Raw genomic sequence first — 24,292 nt, forward strand, 5'->3', positions numbered from 1 at the left:
CCATGTAACAAAGTTAAGAATCCCTGATATAAATTGTTGTAGCATTTTTTTCCTGTATAAAACCTTGGGTTTTCTATAATTTTTTATTTTTAAATGTTTCTAGGTAATAAGGAAGATTTGCATTTTTGTTTACTAGTCACATTTATCTCACTACCTTTTGCCTAATATCTTCAGTCCCCTCCTTTCAGCTGCTTTTGCGTTTAAAAGAACATGTAAATCAAAACAGTCAGAAAGCCTAAAGGTAACTAAATTTTCATGTAATTCTTATTCCTATACCTTTTAGATTAGAGAAAATGTTGGCAGAAAAACATTAATCACAGTTAAATTAAGGCAGTTGCAGAGAATTTGTTCTGTAGTTACAATAGTGATTCTAAAATCACAGGTCTGAGATCTAATTCCCTCCTGGCTGCATCAGAATACCCTAGTGAGTTTGATATTGATTCCATAGACCTAGCATGCAGCTTGGGCATATTTACCTTTTAAATGCTTCTTCCCAGATGATTGAGATGTGCAGTCAGGTTTAAAAACTACATGTTGAAAAGACCTCAGACCTTCGCACTCAGATAAAAACACAGTGTAGCTTTTACTGCAGTCTTTTATTAAAGTCTAACTTGCATTCAGTACCATCAAGGCATATACTTAAATTTGAAATACAATGGGAGCTATTTAAATTGATCGACTGGCAATCTAGCTATATAATTTTTTTAGGACATACCAGGGATTGAACCCAGGACCTTGTACATGGGAAGGAGATGTTCAACCACTGAGCTACACCTGCTCCCTAAATATATTTTTAACTTTTTATTTTGAAGTACTTTCAGACTTCAGGATAGTTACAAAAGTAATACAGCCCCATACAAAGAATTCAACTTACCCCTACACCACTAACCAATATTCAGATCCATCCAGTCTTGATATTTCACCATTCTATCTTTCTATCCATCCATATTCCATTTTCTGAACACTTGAGTGTAGGTGATGTACAGTATGCTCCTTAAATACTTCACTGCCAAGTACATTTCCTAAGGACAAGGATGTGTATACTTATATAACCACCTTAAGTGCAGTTATCAAGTTCAAGAAATTTAACACTGATATGAAGATTATAATCTGTATTCTAATTTTTCATATGTCCCAATAATGTCCCATTGAGTCTTTTCTCATCCCTTGCTATTGCCCATATTTAAATATTTTTTATGTGTGTTCTACGTAAACACATATAATAATTTTATAATCACAAGCCTCTTTGTTTCAGATATTATTGAAGGGCAGATTGGTTTTCTTAATGTGAGCCTGAAAGTTTTTTTCAAATTAATTTAGAAATCAAATTAAAATTATTGGGAAGCAGACTTGGCCCAATGGATAGGGTGTCCGCCTACCACATGGGAGTTCCACAGTTCAAACCCTGGGCCTCCTTGACCCGTGTGGAGCTGGCCCATGCACAGTGCTGATGCGCGCAAGGAGTTCCCTGCCATGCAGGGTGCCCCCCGCGTAGAGGAGCCCCATGCGCAAGGAGTGCGCCCCGTAAGGAGAGCCACCCAGCGCAAAAGAAAGTGCAGCCTGCCCAAGAATGGTGCCGCACACACGGAGAGCTGACACAACAAGGTGACGCATCAAAAAGAAACATTCCCGGTGCCGCTGATAGAAGAACACACAGCGAATGGACACAGAGCAGACAACTGGGGGGAGAGAAATAAATAAAAAATAAATCTTAAAAAAAAATTATTAATGTTGAGTTCTCTTGAGTAACCCAGTATCCCTGAATATATGTGTGGAGAAAATATATAATTGTTTGGTGGGTCCTTGAAACCTGGCATGGAATTTCTCACAAGAAGACACAGTATTGTCGGGACAGCTGACTTTCAAGTAAAGTGAATCTACAGTGTTCCGTACTAATAGAAAACAAGTTGTTTTGGAGACAGCAAAACTCTGAGGCTGAAAAGATAGTACAGATTATTTAAACATCTGTTTGATCTTGGACAGGTCATTCATTCATTGTTTTTTTTGTTTTGTTTTTTTATTTACCCCCCCCCCCAGTTGTCTGCTCTCTGTGTCCGTTTGCTGTGTGTTCTTCTATTACTGCTTCTATCCTTATCAGTGGCACTGGGAATCTGTGTTTCTCTTTGTGATGTCATCTTGCTGTGTCAGCTCTCCGTGTGTGCGACGCCATTTTTGGGCAGGGTGCACTTTCTTTTGCGCTGGGCAACTCTCCTTACTGGGCTCATTCCTTGCGCGTGGGGCTCCCCTACTCGGGATACACCCTCGTGTGGCAGGACACTCCTTGTGCACATCAGCACTACGCATGGGCCAGCTCCACACGGGTCAAGGAGGCCTGGGGTTTGAACCGTGGACCTCCCATGTGGTAGGCGGATGCCCTATCCATTGGGTCAAGTCCACTTTCCTCATTGTTAAACAGGATGTCTTGATATAACTCTTTACCTCCTGGTTTAAGAGGTGCTTTATCTTTAGGGTATTGGGAGCCTTGTTTATGGGAGGGAGATTCTTTTGAGTTAGAGAATAGAGGGTGTCATGTCATTGAATGTGTCAGTCGTCATTCTTTGAATATCTCCTTACCTTCCATGTATTTAGAAATATGCTTGACAGATAATAATCTGTGCAGCATTCAGCTATTCAGAAATAAGTAAGATCCTATATTCAAGAGATTATTGTAGGAAAGGGAGAGTGATGTAGCTCAAGTGGCTGAGTGCCTGCTTCCCATGTACAATGTCCCAGGTTTTATCCCCAGTACTTCCTAAAAACAAACAAACAAAAAACAGAGGAGTGGATATAGCTTGGTGGTTGAGCACTTGCTTCCAGGTACAAGGTCCTAGATTCAATCCCTGGTACCTCCTCAAAAAAAAAAAAAGCATAGGAAAGGGGAAGTTCAAAAGATACCCTTTTGGGCTTCTCCGAGTTCATGCTTTGCTTTTCCATAGACCTCCTAGGGGTGGGATGGGATGGGGGGGGTTCCTTCTCCTCCACCTTTAAGTTCTTTCTGCAGCATCATTTTTTCTTTTAGTTAACTTTTCTTTGCAGTACTAGCTTTGAAGAAGGACTCAGTTTCCTAAGATATTTTTGAAAATAACAGACCTTTCTGCAGACTCTTTATTGCAATTATTTGTATATATTTTTTAAAACTCACATAAAGGGTTCTAGGAGCATGTCACATACTCATGGTTTCATAGTAATCCCTCATTGTCCACTTAATTAAATGATCATGTGATAGCTTTGAAGTCTGGGCATGAGGGTAGAGGAAATAAAACCTTGATCCTTAGCATTCTTCTTTTAGAATATGCTGGGACCCTTATATCTCTAATCTAGTATTTGATGATATCTTCCTATATGGCCTAAAATGTTCTGTATGAGCATCTTTTGCTGTTAGTACTATTCCTTTGTCAAGTAGTAAAATTAGTTGGAACCATCCTCTCCCACCTTCCTTTATTCCTTCCTCCCATCCTCATCTTGTCCTTTAATATTTATGAATTGCTTTCTCTGTTGTGTGCTAGGGATTACATTAGGCAGTAGAAATAACAAAGTAACTGTTGAGTGAATATTGACCAGAACTGAACTATGTGTTTGATGTTAGATACAGAAAACTGTAGGATATAATCCCTCTTCTCAAGCCTTTGACAGTCTGGTGGGACAAACTGATATATCTATATATATATGCAAGAGATTATAATACATTGTGATATGTGATATAAAACAGGTATAAACAGGGTGTTATGGGAGCCCAACAGAGAAGGGTATCCTGACAGATTGACAAGATAGAAGGTGTCATAATTTTTCCTCAAGTTGAATTGTTCAGTTAAAAATTGACATATTAGGGAACCTATGGTATGAGTGTTTGAGAGTGTTTTCCCACAATTATTTTAATGGTAAGTGGGATCATCACCACAAGGACTTTTTTTTTTCTTCAGGATTTTAAGGCATAAAAGCAGTCAGAACAGTCTGTAGCTTCCCCAGTAGGTAAAATATAGAGGCATCATTGCCTTGCCTTTGGACCATTATCTAGTCTCCATGAATTTATCTGAGCAGTCCTCAGCTAGTCACATCTTAACTAGCATTTCATCAAAATATCCAACACTTCTTTTATTCTGAGATTGTAAATAGCTGCACAATTGAAGATGAAGTTGGAAAAGTTACAGCAATGGTTTTTTTTTTATCCAAAGAAATAATGGAAAATTTTTTGCTATCTGCTATGTAATAGAATCCTTTTGAGGGTTAGCATGAAATAATGCCATTTGTAAAAGATCAAACAATTGTGGAAGGATAAAAATGTTTAGGTAATATCACAAGAAAAATAGTAGACTTTTTCCTTTGAAGTGTTTCATAAATTGTTTCAGACATTTATTGAACATTTTACCAGGTCATATGCAAGCTTTGGACATATTTAATACATTCTTGCCAAACCATGTATTTTAGAATATACTTCAGTGTTATGAGTGTTTACCTTTCAAACCACAGACTGCTAGACATCATTAAAACTGCTTAATAAATGTAAATATGATTCAGCCCTTTCAAACATATAGGGATTATTCCCAGATTAAAATTGTTTCTAATTTCATTACTTTGTTTTTCCTTTGGGAAATGAGAGTAAACATTCTTTGTATATTTCATGGTTACTGCACAGGTAGAACCCAGCTATCTTTAGAATTCAGTCACCCAAAAAATAAATTTAGGCCTAAACTTGTGGCAATTAGAAATTTATTTCTAGATATTTTCTTTAAGAAAATGCAAAGTTACTGGAGACGTTGATCATCCTTTTGTTCTCTTTCCCAAATAATGTCTGGCTACAAGGCAGAAGTAAACCTGTGTAGATCAGAAAATTGTAGTTGCTAGCTGCATCAGGAAAGGCGTAATCCATGTGTCTGAAGATGACCATTTGCTTCAGTATGGGTCATTGAGTTTATTAAATTCCTGAGGCAGTGAAGTAGGTGTAGCTCAGTGGTTGTGTGCCTGCTTTGCATGTACAAGGTCCCAGCTTCAATCCCCAGTATCTCCTAAAAAACAAATCCTAAGGCACCAAATAATTAAGTACTTATGGGGGGATTTTAGAGTAATTGGTTTAATCTTCTTTAGCATATATGCTACCTCATCTCATGGCAGATTGGGCAGAATCCGTTATCTACTATTGCTTAATCGTATTCTGAATAAACTGAATCTGGTCTAGAAGCTTTATGTCTATTTATTGTAATTTAATGCTCCTTCCCTGATCTTTCTGCTGTCTACAGAGCCAGAGCCCAGAGGTGGAGCAGTTAGGGAGGGTTGTGGAACTGGACAGTGACATGATAGATATCACCCAGGAGCCAGTTTTGGATTCCATGTTAGAAGAGAACGTGCCTGAGGATCAGGAACCTGTGTCAGCCTCAACACATATTGCATCTTCACTGGGAATTAATCCACATGTTTTACAGGTGAAGTCCTAACCCATCCTTATTGCAGAAGGAAGTCAAAGTAGTGTTTTATCTCCCTTGTATAATAACATCAGGCCTTGATTATTCACTTAAGAGCAGTGAGTGCTAACTGGATTGAGGTAAAACAAGAATATGGGCAGTGTTTGGGTCTCATTTTCCCATTCAGGGAGAGCAGAATCAGAAGATACGGCTTCAGGTCTTAACTGCATTGAGAATCCAAAGACCTTGATCCTAGTCTCAGTTTTTTAACTGTTATGGTGTGACTTTAGGCAAGTCATTTAATACCTGTGAGCACTGATATTCTTCTCTATCAAATGTTACTATTTCCTTCGCAGGGTGCTTTTGAGGCTTTGTAAATAGCTCCACAAAAGTTAAAAGTTAAAAATATTTGAGAGATAAGGTTATTTTTTCTGCCTCAACTTCACCGTGCCCATGCCTTTTGGTATGTTACGAGTTTAGCCTTAGGCTTACATTTGATTTTTAAATCATTCATTCAGCAAACATGAGCAACTGGTGTATATCATGCTCTGTGGAGACTGTAAATTCAGAGTATGATATGACTTCTGCCTTTTAGACACATAACAGTATAATAGAGTCAGTCACACAAATGTTATACTAGTTCTGGACACAGCCTTTGAAATAGAGCAATTTCTTGGTCGTTGTAAACTGCGTTTTTCTTTTATGGTCTTTGCATTCTGGGGAGCACATTCATTCTATAGATATTGCCTTTTTAGATCATGAAAGCATCATTGCTTGCTGATGAAGAAGATGTAGATATGGTCCTGGATCAACGCTTCAGCCGCCTTCCTTCCAAAGCAGATACTTCTCAAGAAATTTGTTCTCCCAGACTCCCCATTTCAGCATCCCACTCATCAAAATCCCGTTCATTAGGTACCGTAAAAGAAGATGCTGTTTTACAAGAAAGCTGTAGAGTCATCAAGTCCTGCTTTTCATATTTCTTCTTCTAAGCTGAGTGGACTTCTCTAGCAAATATTACCCTAAAGGCCATACCTATGACATAACATAAGGATGCTAAGAAAAACTGCACTCTTACAATATCTGTTGAGTGACCAGTTTTTAAGAACCATGATTAGCTTTATTGGTGCCAGTGCAGAAGTTACATGGAGGAAAAAAAACATTTGTGCTTCGTTTGGGGTCATGTTTTTGTTTGCATATGAATATATGGATTAGATGGTAAGCTTAGAATTCCTAATTTTTATCAAACCTTACTTAGAGGAATCAGCAAGTTGTCCTGTACTGTACTCTTTGTGCAGTCCTGCCATCCTTATTGCCTTCTTGAGTTCTACTTTTCTGTAACCTTCCCTAATACTCAGAGAGGTGACTAAGTGATTTTAAAGCTTTCCCTTTTCCACTCAGATTTTAACTACATGGGATTAGAGATAGAAGTAGAGTATTGATGTCAACAGAGGACTTACACAGATATCATTTCAAAACTTTGGAAGCAAGAGGAGATACCAGAAAGAGACTTATTTGTATTGTCTTAAAAGCGAAATGTTTATTTTTCATTTCTTTTGTGTGCCCTTATTTACTTTGTTTTTAAAAATGTATGTGTTTTTAACTGTTAAAGTATGAAAAACATTCATAATTTCTCCATAATGGATGCCTCATGAAAATGTCATACTACTTCAGTAATTATGCTATAGAGAGGAACTGTAAAATTGAAAAAGAGGCAATAGTAGCAAGAACTGTCTTTAGACAAGCACATATGCAATCACAAGATGCCTCCTGTGTTTTCATTTCATTTCCTTAAGTCTAGCATTAAACATTAGAATTGTGGGAATTTGAGTTTTTCATGTGGACTAAAGAAAAGGTTATATTTGGGATTCTGATAAGAGCATGAGCATTGTTGTCAGACTTAACTGGGTTTATCTCCCTTTCCTGCTAAGTAGTATCTTTGTGGATTTGGACAAGTCACTTAACTTACCTGAGCCCTGTTGTCTCTTCTCTATAATGAGGGTGATAGTAATGTTCATTGTTTAAAGTTACTGAAGGGTGAAAAGAAATAATTTACATAAATGGTTTATATGGTATGTTGCAGATAAGTGCTAGATAATTTTTAAAAATAATTGTAGTGTTCTTGTTAATGTTATTGTTATTGCTGCTATTGTTGACATAATCATCATTAGAATTCCTGCCTTTATTTTCCTGGTTAAAAGAGTAATTTTTGGAGAATCTGAACTAACCTGCTTCTGGTTGTCCATATCTTTTTTAATTAGCTTAATAATTTATATAATTCTTTTCTCACTGATTTTCATTATTGTTCAAGAAGCCATAAACTGTTTTCTAAGTCTTTTTCCCCCCCTCATTTCAGTTGGTGGGTTACTACAATCAAAATTTACAAGTGGAGCTTTTCTTTCACCAAGTGCCTCTGTGCAAGAATGTCATACTCCCAGAGCAACATCTTTAATGAATATCCCATCCACATCCCCTTGGTCTGTCCCTCTACCCCTAACCTCTGTGTTTACAGTGCCCAGCCCAGCCCCTGAGGTTCATTTGAAAACAGTGGGTATACGCAGGCAGCCAGGCCTAGTCCCTCTTGAAAAGTCTGTTACTTATGGCAAGGGGAAACTCTTGATGGACATGGCCCTATTTATGGGACGTTCATTTCGGGTTGGTTGGGGCCCCAACTGGACTCTTGCTAATACTGGAGAACAGCTGAATGGCTCCTGTGAACAGGAAAATCATCAGAATGCTGATTCTATGGAGTATGGATTCCTGCCCAATCCAGTAGCTGTTAAATCGTGAGTCACATTTCTTGATGCTTTTGGAGAAAGGCAGCATGGTAGGTGGGGAAAAAACTACTCAATACCAGAAGAGCCAAGGTTAGGACCATGCTTTGTAGTTTTTCAGGATGTGTTCTTAGAGCAATTTTAACAGCAGAAAATATTTGTATAATTACAAATTAAAATGATTGAGGTAAGTTCATTTGAACCATCAGATATGAAGAGTGTGTAATACTTACATAATGATAAAATTTAGCTGAAAGAGTATCAGACCTAAAACTAATGCTTTGGTATTTGTTGCGAGTTCAGCCTTTATATTGCATGAGCCATTTTTTCTTTTTCCTCACTCAGATGTTTTGTGATTTCTTCATATATAAACAATATTCTCAGTTAAGCACATTTCTTTAATATTAGATCCTATGAGTTGTGCTAATCCATGCATAAGTATTTGGAAATAAGGAGACATCTCCTATGTTTCTGTGCAATCCCCAATATTAATATTCATATTTGCTTCTAGTTCTATATACACTTAGTACATCTGCCTTACTGATTATATGTAGTTTTCTAGTAGTTATCAGCTAGTATGTACACAGTATTTTTATGCAAAATAAGTAAAATTTATTTTCCTTTTTAATTTTTTAAAAGAGATTTTGGTATTTAAAGCAGTTTTAGGTTTATGGAAAAATTGTGCAAAAAAGTCCAGTGCTCCTATATACCCCATCTTACCACACACCCTTCCCCCTAAGCACACAGTTTCCCCTATTAACATCTTGCATTAGTGTGGTACATTTGTTACAATTAATGAACCAATATTGATACATTATTATGAACTAAAGTTCATAGTTTACAATAGGGTTCATTCGTAGTATTATTCAGTCCTATGTTTTAACAAATGCATGTCATGGGTTCACCACTATAATATACAGCAAAGTTTCCTGCCCTAAAAATCCCCTGTGTTCCATGTGTTCATCACTCTGCTGAACCCTTGGCAACTACTAATCTTTCTACAGGATTTATACTTTTTCCTTTATCAGTATCATATAGTTGCTGTCATATTGTATGTAGCCTTTTCAGACTAGCTTCTTTCATTCAGCAATATGTATTTAAGAGTCGGTGTCTATTCATAGCTTGATAGCTCATTTCCTTCAATGGCTGAGTAATATTCCACTGTATGGCTGTACCACAGTTGATTTACTTGGTTATCTATTGAAGGACACTTTACTTTTTATAACAAATTGTGCTTATCTTTACTGTAGATTAATCAGATTAATGAATGTAATCAGCTTTTGTCCTTAGTTGTTAAATTTGACTTTGAAAATGTAAAAAACACAGGAATATTGATCCTAAACCTAGTGATTAATTTTAGGTTAAGCGTGAGCTCGTGGTATTTTGTTGTTTTTTTTTTTTTTTTTTTATTGACTTTGTAATAATATTACATTAAAAATATATATGTGAGGTCCCATTCAACCCCACCCCCCCACCCCCAACTCGTGGTATTTTGTATGTTAATATCAGTCTTAAAAATTAGATCAGGGCCAGATTGACTATATTGTTTGTCTTAATTTACAGAATCAGTTCATTATTATCTATAAGCTTAGCTTAGCTTCATGACTTGTGGTATCTCACTACTAGGTATAATAGGAGAATTTTATATCCTACAGTAGCTTTGGACTTTATAGTACCGAGGTACATGCTCAAGCCAATTCCAAGTCTACCATACTGATACCCATGCTAGTTATAACCTGGCCACCGTTGGGTTCTGAATGCTTGGGTAACATAATTTGTTTATTCAGTACATAGTAGTTAGATTCAATATAGTTTGACATTGAATTAAAAAACAATTCTTTAAAATTACAGTGAAATGTTTTGCATTCTTTGTAATCATAACAAGAAATAAAGGTTGGTTTTAGTGATCTCCTAGATTCTCTTACCTTCATTTTCTATTTTGTTCCTTATTTGTCCTTGTAGTCTAACTGAGTCCCCATTCAAAGTTCATTTGGAAAAACTCAGTTTGAGACAGAGGAAATTGGATGAGGACCTGCAATTATACCAGACACCTCTGGAGCTCAAATTAAAACATAGCACAGTCCATGTGGATGAGTTATGTCCTCTCATTGTCCCCAATCCGGGAGTTGCTGTTATTCATGACTATGCAGATTGGGTTAAAGAAACATCAGGATACTTAGTGGAGGCACAAAGTAAGTATGCACTGTGTTATTTTGATGCCTCAGGAACTGAGGTAGTAGCATTTAAATGCAGGACAGATTTCCTTACCTGTATAGTAGGTGAGAAGGCTGAATGTTGTAATTTTCTATAGTTCAGTTGGGATGAGCAAAAGGCTAAACAAAAAGAAATTGTGTCATTGTTTACAATTATTCTTAGACCTTTTATTATACAAATCCTTGTTAAAAGAACTGTAGCCAGTTACGTCCCTTGGATTTATGAAATTGCATTCCTTCCCCATCCTAGAAAACATGGGAGGAGGTATTCATCCGCTTGTTTTCAAAATCCTTCCTGTTCTGTGTCCAGCTCAAGTCCCACTTGGTCTTCCCAACAACTTTAGTGTTTATAATCTCCTGTTTGGACTTCTACTACTGCCTTTCTCTAATTAGTGTGATAATGTTTTTCTGAACCAATACTTGGATGAAGAGTTTTTCTAATTTGAGAAATTAATATTTCTATTATAGAACTCAAATTTAACAATATGTGAAACAAATCACCTTTATTGAAAAATGGATACTATTTTAAAATGTCCCATACCACACATTTTGGGACTTGTTTATGTTCAGTCCTTTGTATTTGGTTCAGTTGTTGTATCTTTTTGGACCCTTATCTTCCCAGTGCATTTGTAAGTGGCTTGAAGTGGTCAACAGAGCTTCTTTTTTTGTTTTATTTCTTGACAGGCAATATGGTACAGTGGTTAAGAATTGAAATTGGACCCAAGTTGCCTGGGTTGGAATCCTGGTTCTATTACATACAGCCTATCATTTCTCTCTGTAACTCAGTTTCCTTATCTATAAAATGAAAAAGGTTATGTAGTTCTTCATTTTAGCACCATAGAACCTTATGTTATGTGGGATTAGAGTTGATTTATACTGATTTGAATAGTGTCAGCCTTATAGATGTTAAGCTGTGCCCAACAGCAGGAGAGGTTAATTACTCATAAGTTTTTAGAACACTGTATTTCTTCAAGCATTTTATAGAAAGAATTTAATAAAATTAAAGGATCTTTTATCTAGCCTTTGAGATTATATTAGCCACAATTAGAGTAGGGGAACCTTTGTTTAAAGGAGCCTAGAGTGGGCAAGTAGTTAGATTAGTCACCTCTGGAGCTGACTGAGGTGGAGACACATTCAGTTGAAACAACTTGAGTGGTTATTTGGAATGTTTAATTTATTAATTTATTTATATTTTAAGCTACAGAGTAAGTCCTCTTTAAAATTATTGTAAGATTGTGTGTCAAAAGCATTGTTTTCCCATTCCTTCCTTAGTTGTGAAGCACTGGAGCCTGACATGGACATTATGTGAAGCCCTATGGGGCCATCTGAAAGAGCTTGAGAGCCAGCTGGATGAGCCCAGTGAATACATTCAGAATCTGGAGCGTCGAAGAGCTTTCTCCCGCTGGTTATCCCAAACTGCTGCACCTCAAATTGAGGAGGAAGTCTCCTTAATGCAGAAAGACAACCCTGTGGAGGCTGTCTTTAGCTACCTCACAGGCAAGAGAATCAGTGAGGCCTGCTGTCTGGCCCAGCAGTCAGGTAGGGACTCTCATCCTTTTCTGTACCTCTGCCTACTGTTCTGTACCTTTTTGTTGTTTGTTTCTTTTGTTTTATTTTTTTGTTCCCTACCTTTTTTTTTTTTAATTTTTAATTTTTTAGTACTTTTTTAAAAATTTCTTTTCCCCTCCCCCCTACCTTTTAATTGTATATTTGCCTTTATCTTCTAACCATTAGATTTAGACTTCCCAAGAAGTTTGCTATTTCTTCCAAAGTAAGGACTGTGGCTTCTAGTTCTCTTATTAGAATCTTAAACATAAAAGTATTTTAATTTTATGTTACATGCTCATTGTGGTAAAATTGGAAAATTCAGATGAGCAAAAGGAAATCTCCCAAATAATATTACTACTACTCATTTCAAACATTTCAATCTGCAGTTTTTAGTTAGACTGTTGTCTTTGTAATATATAATATGTAAAAACATGAGCACACAGAGACATATATATATGTGAACTCTTCAAAGGTTGTGTCCTGCTTTATATTCTTCAATTTGGTATATTGCAAATGTCCTGTACTGGCATACCTCAGAGATATTGTGGGTTTGGTTCCAGACCACCACAGTATGCACAAGCAAGTCATGTGCATTTTTTTGGTTTTCCAGTGGATATAAAAATTTACATTAATGGGGAGCGGGTATAACTCACTGGTTGAGCATCTGCTTCCCAAATACGAGGTCTCAGGTTCTATTCCTTGTACCTCCTTAAAAAAAAAATTCTGTTTACACTATACTGTAATCTGTTAAGTATGCAGTAGCATTATGTCTTTTAAAAACCTTGTATATGCCTTAATTTAAAAATACTTGATTGCTGAAAAATGTTAACCATCACCTGAGCCAGCAAGTCGTAATCTTTTTACTGGTGGAAGGTCTTGTCTCTGTGTTGATGGCTGCTGAATGATCGGCGGTGGTTATTGATGGTTGGAGTGGCTGTGGCAGTTTCTTAAAATAAGATAATAATGAAGTTTGTCTCATGGATTCACTCTGCTTTCCATGAAAGATTTCTCTATTACATTTGCTGCTGTTTGATTTTATTTTACCCACAGTAGAACTTCTTTCAAAATTGGAGTTATGTCTCACTGACCTTGACACTGCTTTATCAACAAAGTTGATATCATATTCTAAATCCTTTTTTGTCCTTTAAATGGTGTTCATAGCATCTTCACCAGGAATAGATTCCATCTTGTGAAACCACTTTCTTTGCTCATCTGTAAGAAGCAATTCCTTATCTGTTCAAGTTCTATCATAAAATTGCAATAATTCATTCACATCTTCAAGCTCCATTTCTAATTCTAGTTCTCTTGCTATTTCCACTGCATCTGAAGTTACTTCCTCTACTGAAATCTTTTTTTTTTTTTTAAGATTTATTTATTTATTTAACCAACCCCCCCCCCCGGTTGTCTGTTCTTGTGTCTATTTGCTGCATCTTGTTTCTTTGTCCACTTCTGTTTCTTTGTCCGCTTCTGTTGTTGTCAGCGGCAAGGGAAGTGTGGGCGGCGCCATTCCTGGGCAGGCTGCACTTTCTTTTCACGCTGGGCGGCTTTCCTCACGGGCTCACTCCTTGCACGTGGGGCTCCCCCACGCGGGGGACACCCCTGTGTGGCAGGGCACTCCTTGCGCGCATCAGCACTGCGCATGGGCCAGCTCCACACGGGTCAAGGAGGCCCGGGGTTTGAACCGCGGACCTCCCATATGGTAGACGGACGCCCTAACCACTGGGCCAAAGTCCGTTTCCCTCTACTGAAATCTTGATACTCTCATCCATCAGGGATTGGAATGAACTTCTTCCAAACGTCTGTTAATGTTGATATTTTGACTTCCTCCCATGAACTACCAGTGTTCTTTTTTTTTAAATGTATCTGTTTCTCTCCCTTCCTCCATTGTCTGCTCTCTGTGTCCATTTGCTGTGTGTTCTTCTGTGTCTGCTTGCTTTCTCATTAGGCGGCTCCGGGAACCGATTCTGGGACCTTCCAGAGAGAAAGGCGCATTCTTTTGCACCACCTTAGCTCCCTGATGTGCTGCGTCTCTTATTCTCTCTCTTGTGTCTCTTTTTGTTGCTTCATCTTCCTGTACCAGCTCTCCGTGTGGGCCAGCACTCCTGCACGGGGCAGCACTACACGCCGGCCAGCACTCTGCATGGGTCAGCTTCCCACACAGGCCAGTGTGCCTTCACCAGGAGGTCCTGGGCATCAAACCCTGGACCTCCTATATGGTAGATGGGAGCCCAGTTGCTTGAGCCACATCCACTCCCTACCAGTGTTCTTAATGCCATCTAGAATGGTGATTCCTTCCCACAAGATTTTTGGTATACTTTGCCTAGATCCATCAGAGGTATCACTGTCTATGTCAGCTATATACATAATGTATTTCTTAAGTAAAAAGACTTAAAAGTCAAACTAATTCCTTTATTCCTAGGCTGCAGAATGGATATTGTGTTAGCAGTCATGAAAACAACATTAATCTCCAGAGCTTTTGGGTGACCAAGAGCATTGTCAATGAGCAGTCGTACTTAGAAAAGAATCTTCTATTCTGTTAACAATGGCTAAAACAGTTTTTATCTTAAGTCACCGTTTAACTAGAAATTTTCATAAACTGGAATTCCTATCACCTAACATTCTTGTTGATTAGGATCTTTTTATTGCTCCAGCCAACCCTTTGTATTTAAAAAACTTTATCAACTCCAATGGGTTATTGGACCTGTGGAGTAAAAGACTCATTCATTCTCCTTATACTATGTACAGTACAGTTTTTCTTTAGTTCTGAGTTTGCCATTTCTCAGTGTTGTCAAATAGTGGATTTTACTTGGGCATGTTTTCAATTATGTCATCTCAGTTTTCACTACAGATCTTTTAATCAGGTGATATCTTAGTCCATTTTACAGATGAAGTTCATGCCTAGGGACACAGAAGTAGTAGCAGATCTGTAGTTGGACTCTATGCACTATACAGTCTCTGAACTATTTTGCAGATTTTCTAACCAAGCAGAAAATTATAACTTATTGATCAATATTTTGGCACTCCTGGAGAGAACATTCACAGGGGTTAAAATCTCCAAGTAAGAAGCCAGTACTCTCTAATGTTTTAACCAGGGGTCTCAGTCTTCCTGTGATCACCAGAGGGCTTCTGTTTCTCTTTCAGGTGATCATCGTCTTGCCCTTCTTTTATCCCAGCTGGTAGGTAGCCAGTCAGTCCGGGAACTGCTCACCATGCAGCTGGTGGATTGGCATCAGCTCCAGGTTGATGGCTTCATCCAGGAGGAAAGACTGCGCATCTTTGCCCTATTAGCTGGAAAACCGGTATCTTTTATTTTCTCAGAAGCTCACATAAATGTTTTCATAAATTCAAGATGATTTGAGGTTGGGGCAAAGAGCTAGCTTTGAAAATTGTCCACTATAATACAAGATGAGACAATTGGTTTTTAATCTTTTAAAGCAGATTTATTGAGATATATTCACATATCTATTTATAATGAAAATATTTTCAGTTACAGTTAGGACATGCACACATTATGAAAAAATAATAGCATAGAAATTAAAAAGTTAAAGTCACCATTTCATAGAGATAAATGGTGTAAATTGTTATATTACCAGATATTCTCTAAACCTATATCAACATGTATGTGTATATATTTATACATCTAAATGATGTATAAAGGTTCTATAACCTTTTTTTTTCTTTTTAGCTTACTGTACGTGGACATTTTTCCATGCCATGCACTTTATTCAGTTTTTAAATTTTATTTATTAGAGAATTTGTGGGTATATAGATCAACAATACATAAAATACAGGATTCCCATATATTAACCAACCAACACCTTGCAGTGGTGTACAACATTTGTTACAATTGATGATAGCCCTTTTTTGTAATTGTACTAATTTTTTTAACATTAGTTACCTTTGTTAGAATTTATGAAAACTTTTTAAAGTAGTAATATTAACTATCATCCACAGTTTGATTAGGTATATTTTGTTATTTTTAATGGCCACGTCTATTATAGTGTATGGATGATGTAATTTTTTGAGCCAGTTCTTTATTTTTGCCTGTTTGACTAACTTCTTAAAGTCAATTCCCACTAATAAAGTAACTTGTAGAATTTATGTACATCTGAAGTTACATAAGTTAACCGATAGTAGTGAGAACTCTGTCCTCAGATAGCTCTCATTTGTTTTTCCCAGAATTGAGAAACTGTCTGAATCCATCCTCTCTCCTACCACAGGACTATGTTTTATCTGGATTTTCAACACTGGCAGCTAGATCATTTAATGAGTGAATGAATAACCTTCAGACACAGGCAATATCAAAGTAACTTATACCTATGATGGTGATTTTTGTGTCCTACAGGTGTGGCATCTCTCAGAGCAGAAGCAAATCAACGTGTGTTCCCAGTTGGATTGGAAACGGTCTTTGGCTGTCCATCTTTGGTATCTTCTTCCACCCACAGCCTCCATTTCCAGGGCACTAAGCATGTATGAAGAAGCATTTCAGGTATATGATTCTAGTACAGCCAAACAGCAGTCATTATGGGAATTCTGTGTTTGCCAGAAAAGTCCGGTAGAGAAGAAAACATCAAATCACATGTCATAATACACTTTATTAATAATTGCCTTTATCAAAAGTACCAGGAAATTTGATGTAAAACTCTTCTTTCTCCTGTCTCTGGGCAGGGCTACTCTTAAACTTCTCCAAGTATCTGCTTTCTAGTTATTTAATATAATAAGTTTCCACAATTAACTTCCTCACTTCTGATTTCTTGCCTCCAAATTAGAGGGGTTTTTGATCCCTAATGCTGTATTATTCCTTTGGGAATTCACTGAGATATAATCTGAACCCAGGTTTGGGATAGTCCCACATGAACAGGTCTAATATTTACCTCTAAATAGCACATCCCATATTCCTTGTTAGTGTTGAGGTAAAATAATTATTGCTTTTATTTATTTATTTTAATAGACATACTTTAAACTTTTTTTTAAGATTTATTTATTTCTCTCCCCTTGCCCCTCCCCCGCAGTTGTCTGTTTTCTGTGTCTATTTGCTGCAAGTTTTTCTTTTGTCTGCTTCTTTTGTTGTCAGCGGCACGGGAATCTGTGTTTCTTTTTTTGTTGTGTCATCTTGCTCTGTCAGGTCTCCGTGTGTGTGGTGCCATTCCTGGGCAGGCTGCACTTTCTTTCACACTGGACCGCTCTCCTTACAGGGTGCACTCCTTGCGCGTGGGGCTCCCCTATGCGGGGACACCCTGTGAGGCACAGCACTCCTTGCGCACATCAGCACTGTGCATGGGCCAGCTCCACACGGGTCAAGGATGTCTGGGGTTTGAACCGTGGCCCTCCCATGTGGTAGACGGATGCCCTAACCACTGGGCCAAGTCTGCTTCCCTAATTATTGCTTTTAATGCCATTATTTCTCATATTCTCTTCTTATTGTCTCTGATATCATATGTCAGAATTATTTGTCATGGAAAAAGGAAAACTAAAAACACTGAGTGTCACTAAGATTGCAACAAAGGCAGTTTGTGGGTTCAGTGAGAGCTACCTGATGTGATTGTCAGTCTTTCAAAGAGAGGTGAATATGCTATTGACTAAAATGCATTTAAAATCCTTGATAGATGTATTACATCCTTCTTTTTAAAATTTTTAATTTTGAAATACTTTCAAACTTACATGTCAGTAACTAAAATAATAAAAAACCCCATACAGAAAACTCCAACATAGCCCTGTCCCCCCAAATACCAGATCCATTAATATAAACATTTGCCATATCACTGTCTCTCTCCATTGGTCTATCCAGTCCCTCTATCTATCTGTTTATCTCTCTATTTATCAAACCACCTTCCGAACACTTATATGTAGGTTGTATAGCATCATGCTTAAACACATAATACTGCCATGCACATTTCCTGAGGACAATGATACTCACCTATATATCACCTTAAGTGCAGCTATCAAGTTCAAGAAATTTAACATTTATATAAAGCTTATAACCTTTATACCGATTATCTCATAAGTTCCAATAATGTCCCTTTGAACCGTTTCTCTTCCTTATTAGATCCAGTCCAGGATCATGTATTGTGTTGAAATGTCATTGTCTTTTTAGTCATTCTTGTTTTCGTGAGGCTTTTTTAACTTGTGGAAACATCTACCACATAAGCTTTTCCATCTCAACCACTCCTAAACATCTGCTTCTTTAGGATTAATCACATTCACTATGTTATAGTATCCTCACCACCTTCAGTTACTAAAATTTCCATTTCCTTGAATAGGAACCTTATTCCCAATATGCATTAATTCCCAATTCCCCCGACCCCCCTGTCCCTGGCAACCTGTACTCTAATTTCAGCCTCTGCAAGTTTACATATACTCCTGTACTTTCTTTGTAGTTACTTTGGGGTTTACATGTAACATCCTAAATCTGTAAGTCTTGTTTGTTTTGGTATCAACTTAACTTTAGTAGTGTATACAATCTATGTTCTTCCAACCTTCTGTCTTTCCACTTTTCTCTACCTTCATATAGTTCTTGTTCCTAATTACATGTTTATACATTAGGAGTCCAAAGCCACAGATTTCTCATTACATTTTAAGCATTTGCCTTTTAGATCCTATAGGAAGAAAAAGGTGGAGTTATAAACCAAGAATAAAACAGTACTGGCATTTATTTTACCCTGATCAGAGATCTTTATTCTTCACGTAGCTTTGATTTATTGTCTAGTGCTCTTTCCTTTCATCCTGCAGAACTCTCTTTAGCATCTCTTGTAGGGCCAGTCTAGTGATAACAAACTCCCTCAGCTTTTGTATTTCTGGAAATGTCTTAATTTCTTGCTTATTTTTGAAAGACAGTTTTGCTGTATATAGAATTCTTAGCTGGCAATTTTTTTGCTTTCAGCACTTTAAATATATCATCCCATCTCCATGTTTCTGAAGAGAAATTGGCAGTTAATCTTACTGAGTCTCCCTCTTACATGACACTTTGGTTATCTCTTGCAACTTTGAGAATTCTTTCTATCTTTGGCATTCAACAGTCTGATTATAATATGCTGCAGTGTGGATCTTTTGGGGGTTTATCCTGTTTGGAGTTTGTTGAGCTTTTTGGGTTTGTATATTTATGTCTTTTTTAAAATTTGGGTAGTTTTCAGCTCTTATTTTTTTGACTGTTCTCAAGTTCACTGATTATTTCTTCTGCCAGCTCCAATCTAATGTTAAATTCTTCTAGGGAACTTTTTTTTTAAGATTTATTTTATTTTATTTCTCCCACCACCTTGTTGTTTGCACTTGCTGTGTCTCTTTCTTTAGGAGGCATTGGGAACTGAACCTTGGACTGCCAATGTGGGAGGGAAGTCCCTAACTGCTTAAGCCACCTCCATTCCGTGCTTTGTTGTTTCTCTCTTTATGATTTTCCTCTCGAGACTCTTTTTGTGTCATCTTGTCACAGCAGCTTAGTGCCTGCCCATTGTGCCAGCTCATCATCCTGCTCGTCCTCTTCAGGAGGCACGCAGTACCTCTGCTGCCTGCTTTGTTTTCTCTGTCATTATGTTTTTCTTGTGTCTCTTGTTGCATCATCTTGTTGTGTCAGCTTGCTGTGTCTGCCCCTCATGCCAGCTCACTATCTTCTTAAGGAGGCACTGGGAACCGAACCACAGATCTCCCATGTGGTAGGTAGGAACCCAATCACTTGAGCCACATCCACTTCCTCTTCTAGGGTATTTTTAATTCCTGTTACTGTGGTCTTCAGGGCTGTTTGGTTCCTTTTTACAGTTTCCATCTCTCTGTTGATATTCTCCTTTTATTCATTTGTTGTTTTCCTGATTCCCTTTAGTCCTTTGTCCATGCTTTCTTTAGATCTTTGAGCTTGTATTTTTTTAAGTCTTTGGTATGTCCCAGGTCTTGTCCCCCTCATTGATAGTTTGATGGTTTCTAGTGCTTTAATATTATCCTTTCCCTATTTATTTCTCCTTTCCTATTTCTTCACATGTTTTGTGATCTTTTGTTGAATACTGTATGTTTTGATAGTTTACTGCAGTGTCACTGGAAGTTAGATTGTTTGCTTGTATCCAGCTAGTTATGACATGGCATTACTTGAATGGCAGGAGCTAAGAAAGAATAAAGAAAGAAAGGAAACACATTTCCCTGTCTTGGCAGATGAGCTTGTGTGAGTGTTCTCCTTCAGGGTTTATCCATACAGTGAGCTTAAAGAATAGCTCGGGCCAGAGCATATGAGTTCTTTCCTGCACCTGCATCTTGGACATGTATGCTTGGCCTAAGGAATTTTCCTATATACACAAACATAAATGTCCCCTCTTCCCTAGAAAATAATTTTCTACACTGAACTATATGTCCTGCAGTCCTACAGCTAGCAGTCCTTTGCCCTATGCAGCATGAATTGACTACTCTCCTATTACATTCTCCAGGAGAGTTCTGTGAACTGTTTTCTACATGTAGGGCAAGTTCTGGGATGGCAGGTCCCTCAGGTTACCACCAGACAGATGAGTCCAGACATGTATGCCCCCACTATGTGCACAAGGGTTACTCTGCTGCCTGCAGAACTGGAACCACGAATCCATGCTGCGAGCATGGCTAGGTCCCCTCTGAACTAGTGAGGAGTGGTAGATGGGCCAGCCAGGGCACTGTGAGATAGTGCTGTTTTTTTGTTCATTTGTTTGCTTGAGGTGCTGGTGCTAGGGATTGAACCCAGGACCTCAAATGTGGGAAGCTGGCATTTAACCAGTGAGCCACATAGGCTTACCTGAATTGGTTTTATTGTCTGTTTTCCTTGTTGTTGTTGTTTTGTGTATTTGTTTCTGTTATTTTAAGGAGGCACTGGAACCTAATCCAGGACCTCTCATGTGAGAGGAGGGTGCTAAACTGCTTGAGCTACATCCGCTTCTGATCCTACCATTTTTTGTGGGTTTTTTTTTTCCTTTTATTCCTACCATTTTTAAGTGGCCTCTTTCTTGATTTGGCACTGGCCTGTTACTGCAGTCCTTTTTTTGTTGTTTTTTTAAGCAAATCAATTTTATTTGTACACATTAATAAAACATAAATCCATCCAAAATGTACAGTGGTATTCAATATAATCACGTAGTTGTGCATTCACCACTTCAGTAATTTTTAGAGCACTTTAGTTATTCCATTAGTAATAATAATAAACAAAACACAAACAAAACTCATCACCTCTCAATCTCTCTCTGCTTCCCCTGCTGTACATAGCTGCAATTCAGTTTTTTTCTAGTTTTCTAGTATATTTGTATTTATATTTTGTAAAAATAGTCTTATATATTTAATTTCGCCCATATTTGTATTTTACTTGTTTCACTATGTTGTACAGTCCCATGTTATATTTTTTAGCTTTCTTTATAATAATATACATGACCTTAGACTTACCCTTTCAACCATTTCTGGTGGTTACAAACACTATGATGTACTTTCTATTCATTTCTAAAGATTTGCAAACAGTCTTACTGGTTCTGCACAGATTAACCCTCAGCTTTCCATTCTTTACCCTCATTCTGTTTTCTTGTGATCTGTAGTCTAATTATTAACTCCATGAGTTTACACAATATATTTAGTTCATGATAGTGTAGTCATACAGTATTTGTTCTTTTGTGTCTGCTTCCTTCAACCTAATGTCCTCCAGGTTAATCCATGTTGTCATGCTTCACAATTTTATTGCTTCCTACTGCTGCATAACATTCCATCATGTGTATGCATCACAATTTGTTTATGAATTCATCAGTTAATGGACATCTCGGTTGTTTCCAATATTTGACAATCACGAATGTGTGCAGATGTCTGTTCGTATCTCTGCTCTCAGTTCTTCTGGGTATATCCCTAGTAATGGTATTGCCAGGTCACATGGCAAGTCTATATCCAACTTCCTTAGGAATTGCCAAACAGTCCTCCTCGGTGGATGTACCATTCTATATTCCCACCAACAGTGAGTAAGTATTCCTGTCTCTCCACATCCTCTTCAGACATTTACAGTTTTCCAACTTTTTAATAGTATAGTGGCCAGTCTATTAAGTGTGAAATATTTCATTGTAGTTTTTTGTTTGTTTGTTTTTTAATATACATACATTTCTTAAAGAAGCTCTAGGTTACTATAAATGTTCATCAAAAATACATGGGGGAAATAAATTTTTAAAAATACATATGGGATTCTCATATGAATCCCCTCCCACACTTGCCCATATTAGCATCTTTCAAGTGTGATACATTTGTTTAGAGAGTAGGATAGGGGCTTTGGTTGGACTATCCATGGAACTGGGAGTAGGGTTGGAGGAAGGAGCCGGTGAACTTTGGGGATTTGCAGGTCTGTGTTAAAACTACAATGGTGGGGAAGTGGATGTGGCTCAAATTATGAGGCCTCTGCCTACAATATGGGAGGACGTGGGTCTGATCCCTGGGGCCTCCTGGTAAAAAAGAAGATAAAGCACGCCTGCATGGTGAACCAGTGCCCATGTGGTGAGCCAAGTGCTCGTGTGGTGAGCCAAGTGCCAACGCGGCAAGCTGAGTGCTCATGTGAGTGCCCATGTGATGAGCCAGTGCCTGCGTGGCAAACCAAGTGACCACGCAGCAAGCCAGTGCCTACACAAGTTGAGTCATGCAGCACGGTGATGATGCAATAAAAGAGAGACAAAAGGGAGAATCAAGGTGAAGCACAGCACAGCCCAGAAACTGAGGTGGTGCAATTGACAGGGAACCTCTCTCTATATCAGAGGTCTCCAGGATTGAATCCCAGTGAATCCTAGAGGAGAAAGATGAGGAGAAAAGACAAAAAGAAAAATAGATTCAGAAGATCACATAGCAAATGGACACAGACAGCAAAAACAGCAAGGCAGAAGAGGGGGAGGGGAAAATAAAATAAAACTGTAATCTAATCATTAAAAAAGGAAAAAAAACTGCAATGTGGGAATGTTCTTTTGGCAGATATGGCAGGGAAGGGCGCCTGGTGTAGAGCATTAGGGGTGGGGGCATATGTGTGGGCTAGAGCACACCTGGGACATACTTTGAAGGAATATCAAAGTGTTCATTGTGTCATAGTGTGTTATCTCAGTGGGTGGAGACCCACACAATAAACAAGAAAATATTAAACTCCCATCCTGAAGAGACCTGCTGATTAATCTCAGAAAACATAGGCAGTGCCTAATAAAGAAAAACAGACCAATATGTCAAGCCCTCAATATTACTGCCTGTAACTGTGAACCTTATTCTTCAAAAGTTGAAACTTAACTGTTACCATAGGTTCCAAAGGGAGGGAGAGTTAAAAATGAAATAGATGGAACATAGGGCTTTTTAGGGCATTGAAATTGTTTTGTCTGATCTTGCAATAACGAATACAGGCCATTTTAATTTATTTAAAATCTATATAACTATACAGTGCAAATGCAAACCATAATGCAAACCATGCAAATCATGGTTCGTAGCAATCCTTCAATATTTGTACATCAGTTTGTAACATGTACCATCTGCATGTAAAATGTTAATAGGGGAGAGTGGAAGGGGGGAGGATGTTGGGTATATGGGAATCTCATATATTTTCTTTGTGACTTTTCTGTAACCTAAAGTTTCTCTGCAGATAATGGGAAAAAATAAAAGACACTGGGGGAACATAATGGAAGAAATTGGTACTGTACATAAAAGATACCATATAGTGATGAAAGACACAACAAAAAAATTTTTAAAAATTTTTGTATCTTATTATTTTCTTATTTTATTTGGTAATATTTTTTGGCTTTGTTTATGGGGAGGTTTTGGATCTCAGAAGAGTCACAGCTGTGGCAGGGGAGGATCACTATTGCAGAGTGTCAGTGAGGGGTGGATGTGTGGGGAGGGGAGCACCTGGGGCATGCCTCTAATGCATATGAATATGTTCAAGTGTTCATGGGGCTTTGTCTCGGTGGGTGGAGACCCACATAATAACTGAAACGATCTTGAATTCCCATCCTGCAGAGTCCTGCTATACAGTCTAATATAGCGGCAAGAACTCCCTGAGTGCATGGCAGTACCTGGTGAAGGACAGACCACTACACCAGGCCCTTGATATTGATGCTTGTACTTACGAACCTCATTCTTGTGAAATTGAAATTTAGCCTAGTGTTATATATTTATGTATTGCATAAGAGTTACCCCCTGAAAGCCTCCTTATTGCTCATTGTAGTTTTGGTTTGCATCTCCCTAATCGCTGGTGGTGTTGAACATTTTCTCATGTGTTTTTTTTGCCATTTGTATTTCTTCTTTGGATGATAGTCTTTTAAAAAAATGTTACTGCAGTCCTTTAATTATTCTCTGCAGCTTTAATAAAATGTTTCTGCCAGTTCTTGATGGTCCTTCAAACTTGAAGTGCTTCACTCTACATTCTTATTGGGATGGG

General features: G+C 37.9%; 1 protein-coding gene across 4 annotated transcripts in view; it reads left to right on the plus strand.

Moving 5' to 3' along the window:
- NUP98 (nucleoporin 98 and 96 precursor) overlaps positions 1-24,292 on the plus strand; it is a 139,118-nt gene that overhangs the window by 88,445 nt on the left and 26,381 nt on the right. For all 4 annotated transcript variants that reach the window (XM_058305836.2, XM_058305835.2, XM_058305838.2 and 1 more), the window contains exons 21-27: positions 5,235-5,417; positions 6,152-6,308; positions 7,750-8,179; positions 10,130-10,359; positions 11,653-11,919; positions 15,070-15,227; positions 16,274-16,417. In XM_058305836.2, the coding sequence (XP_058161819.1) occupies positions 5,235-5,417; positions 6,152-6,308; positions 7,750-8,179; positions 10,130-10,359; positions 11,653-11,919; positions 15,070-15,227; positions 16,274-16,417 (1,569 nt within the window). The remainder of the gene's footprint in view (positions 1-5,234; positions 5,418-6,151; positions 6,309-7,749; positions 8,180-10,129; positions 10,360-11,652; positions 11,920-15,069; positions 15,228-16,273; positions 16,418-24,292) is intronic.

Source organism: Dasypus novemcinctus, chromosome 10 (genome assembly GCF_030445035.2).
Source record: "Dasypus novemcinctus isolate mDasNov1 chromosome 10, mDasNov1.1.hap2, whole genome shotgun sequence".
Lineage (NCBI taxonomy): Eukaryota > Metazoa > Chordata > Mammalia > Cingulata > Dasypodidae > Dasypus > Dasypus novemcinctus.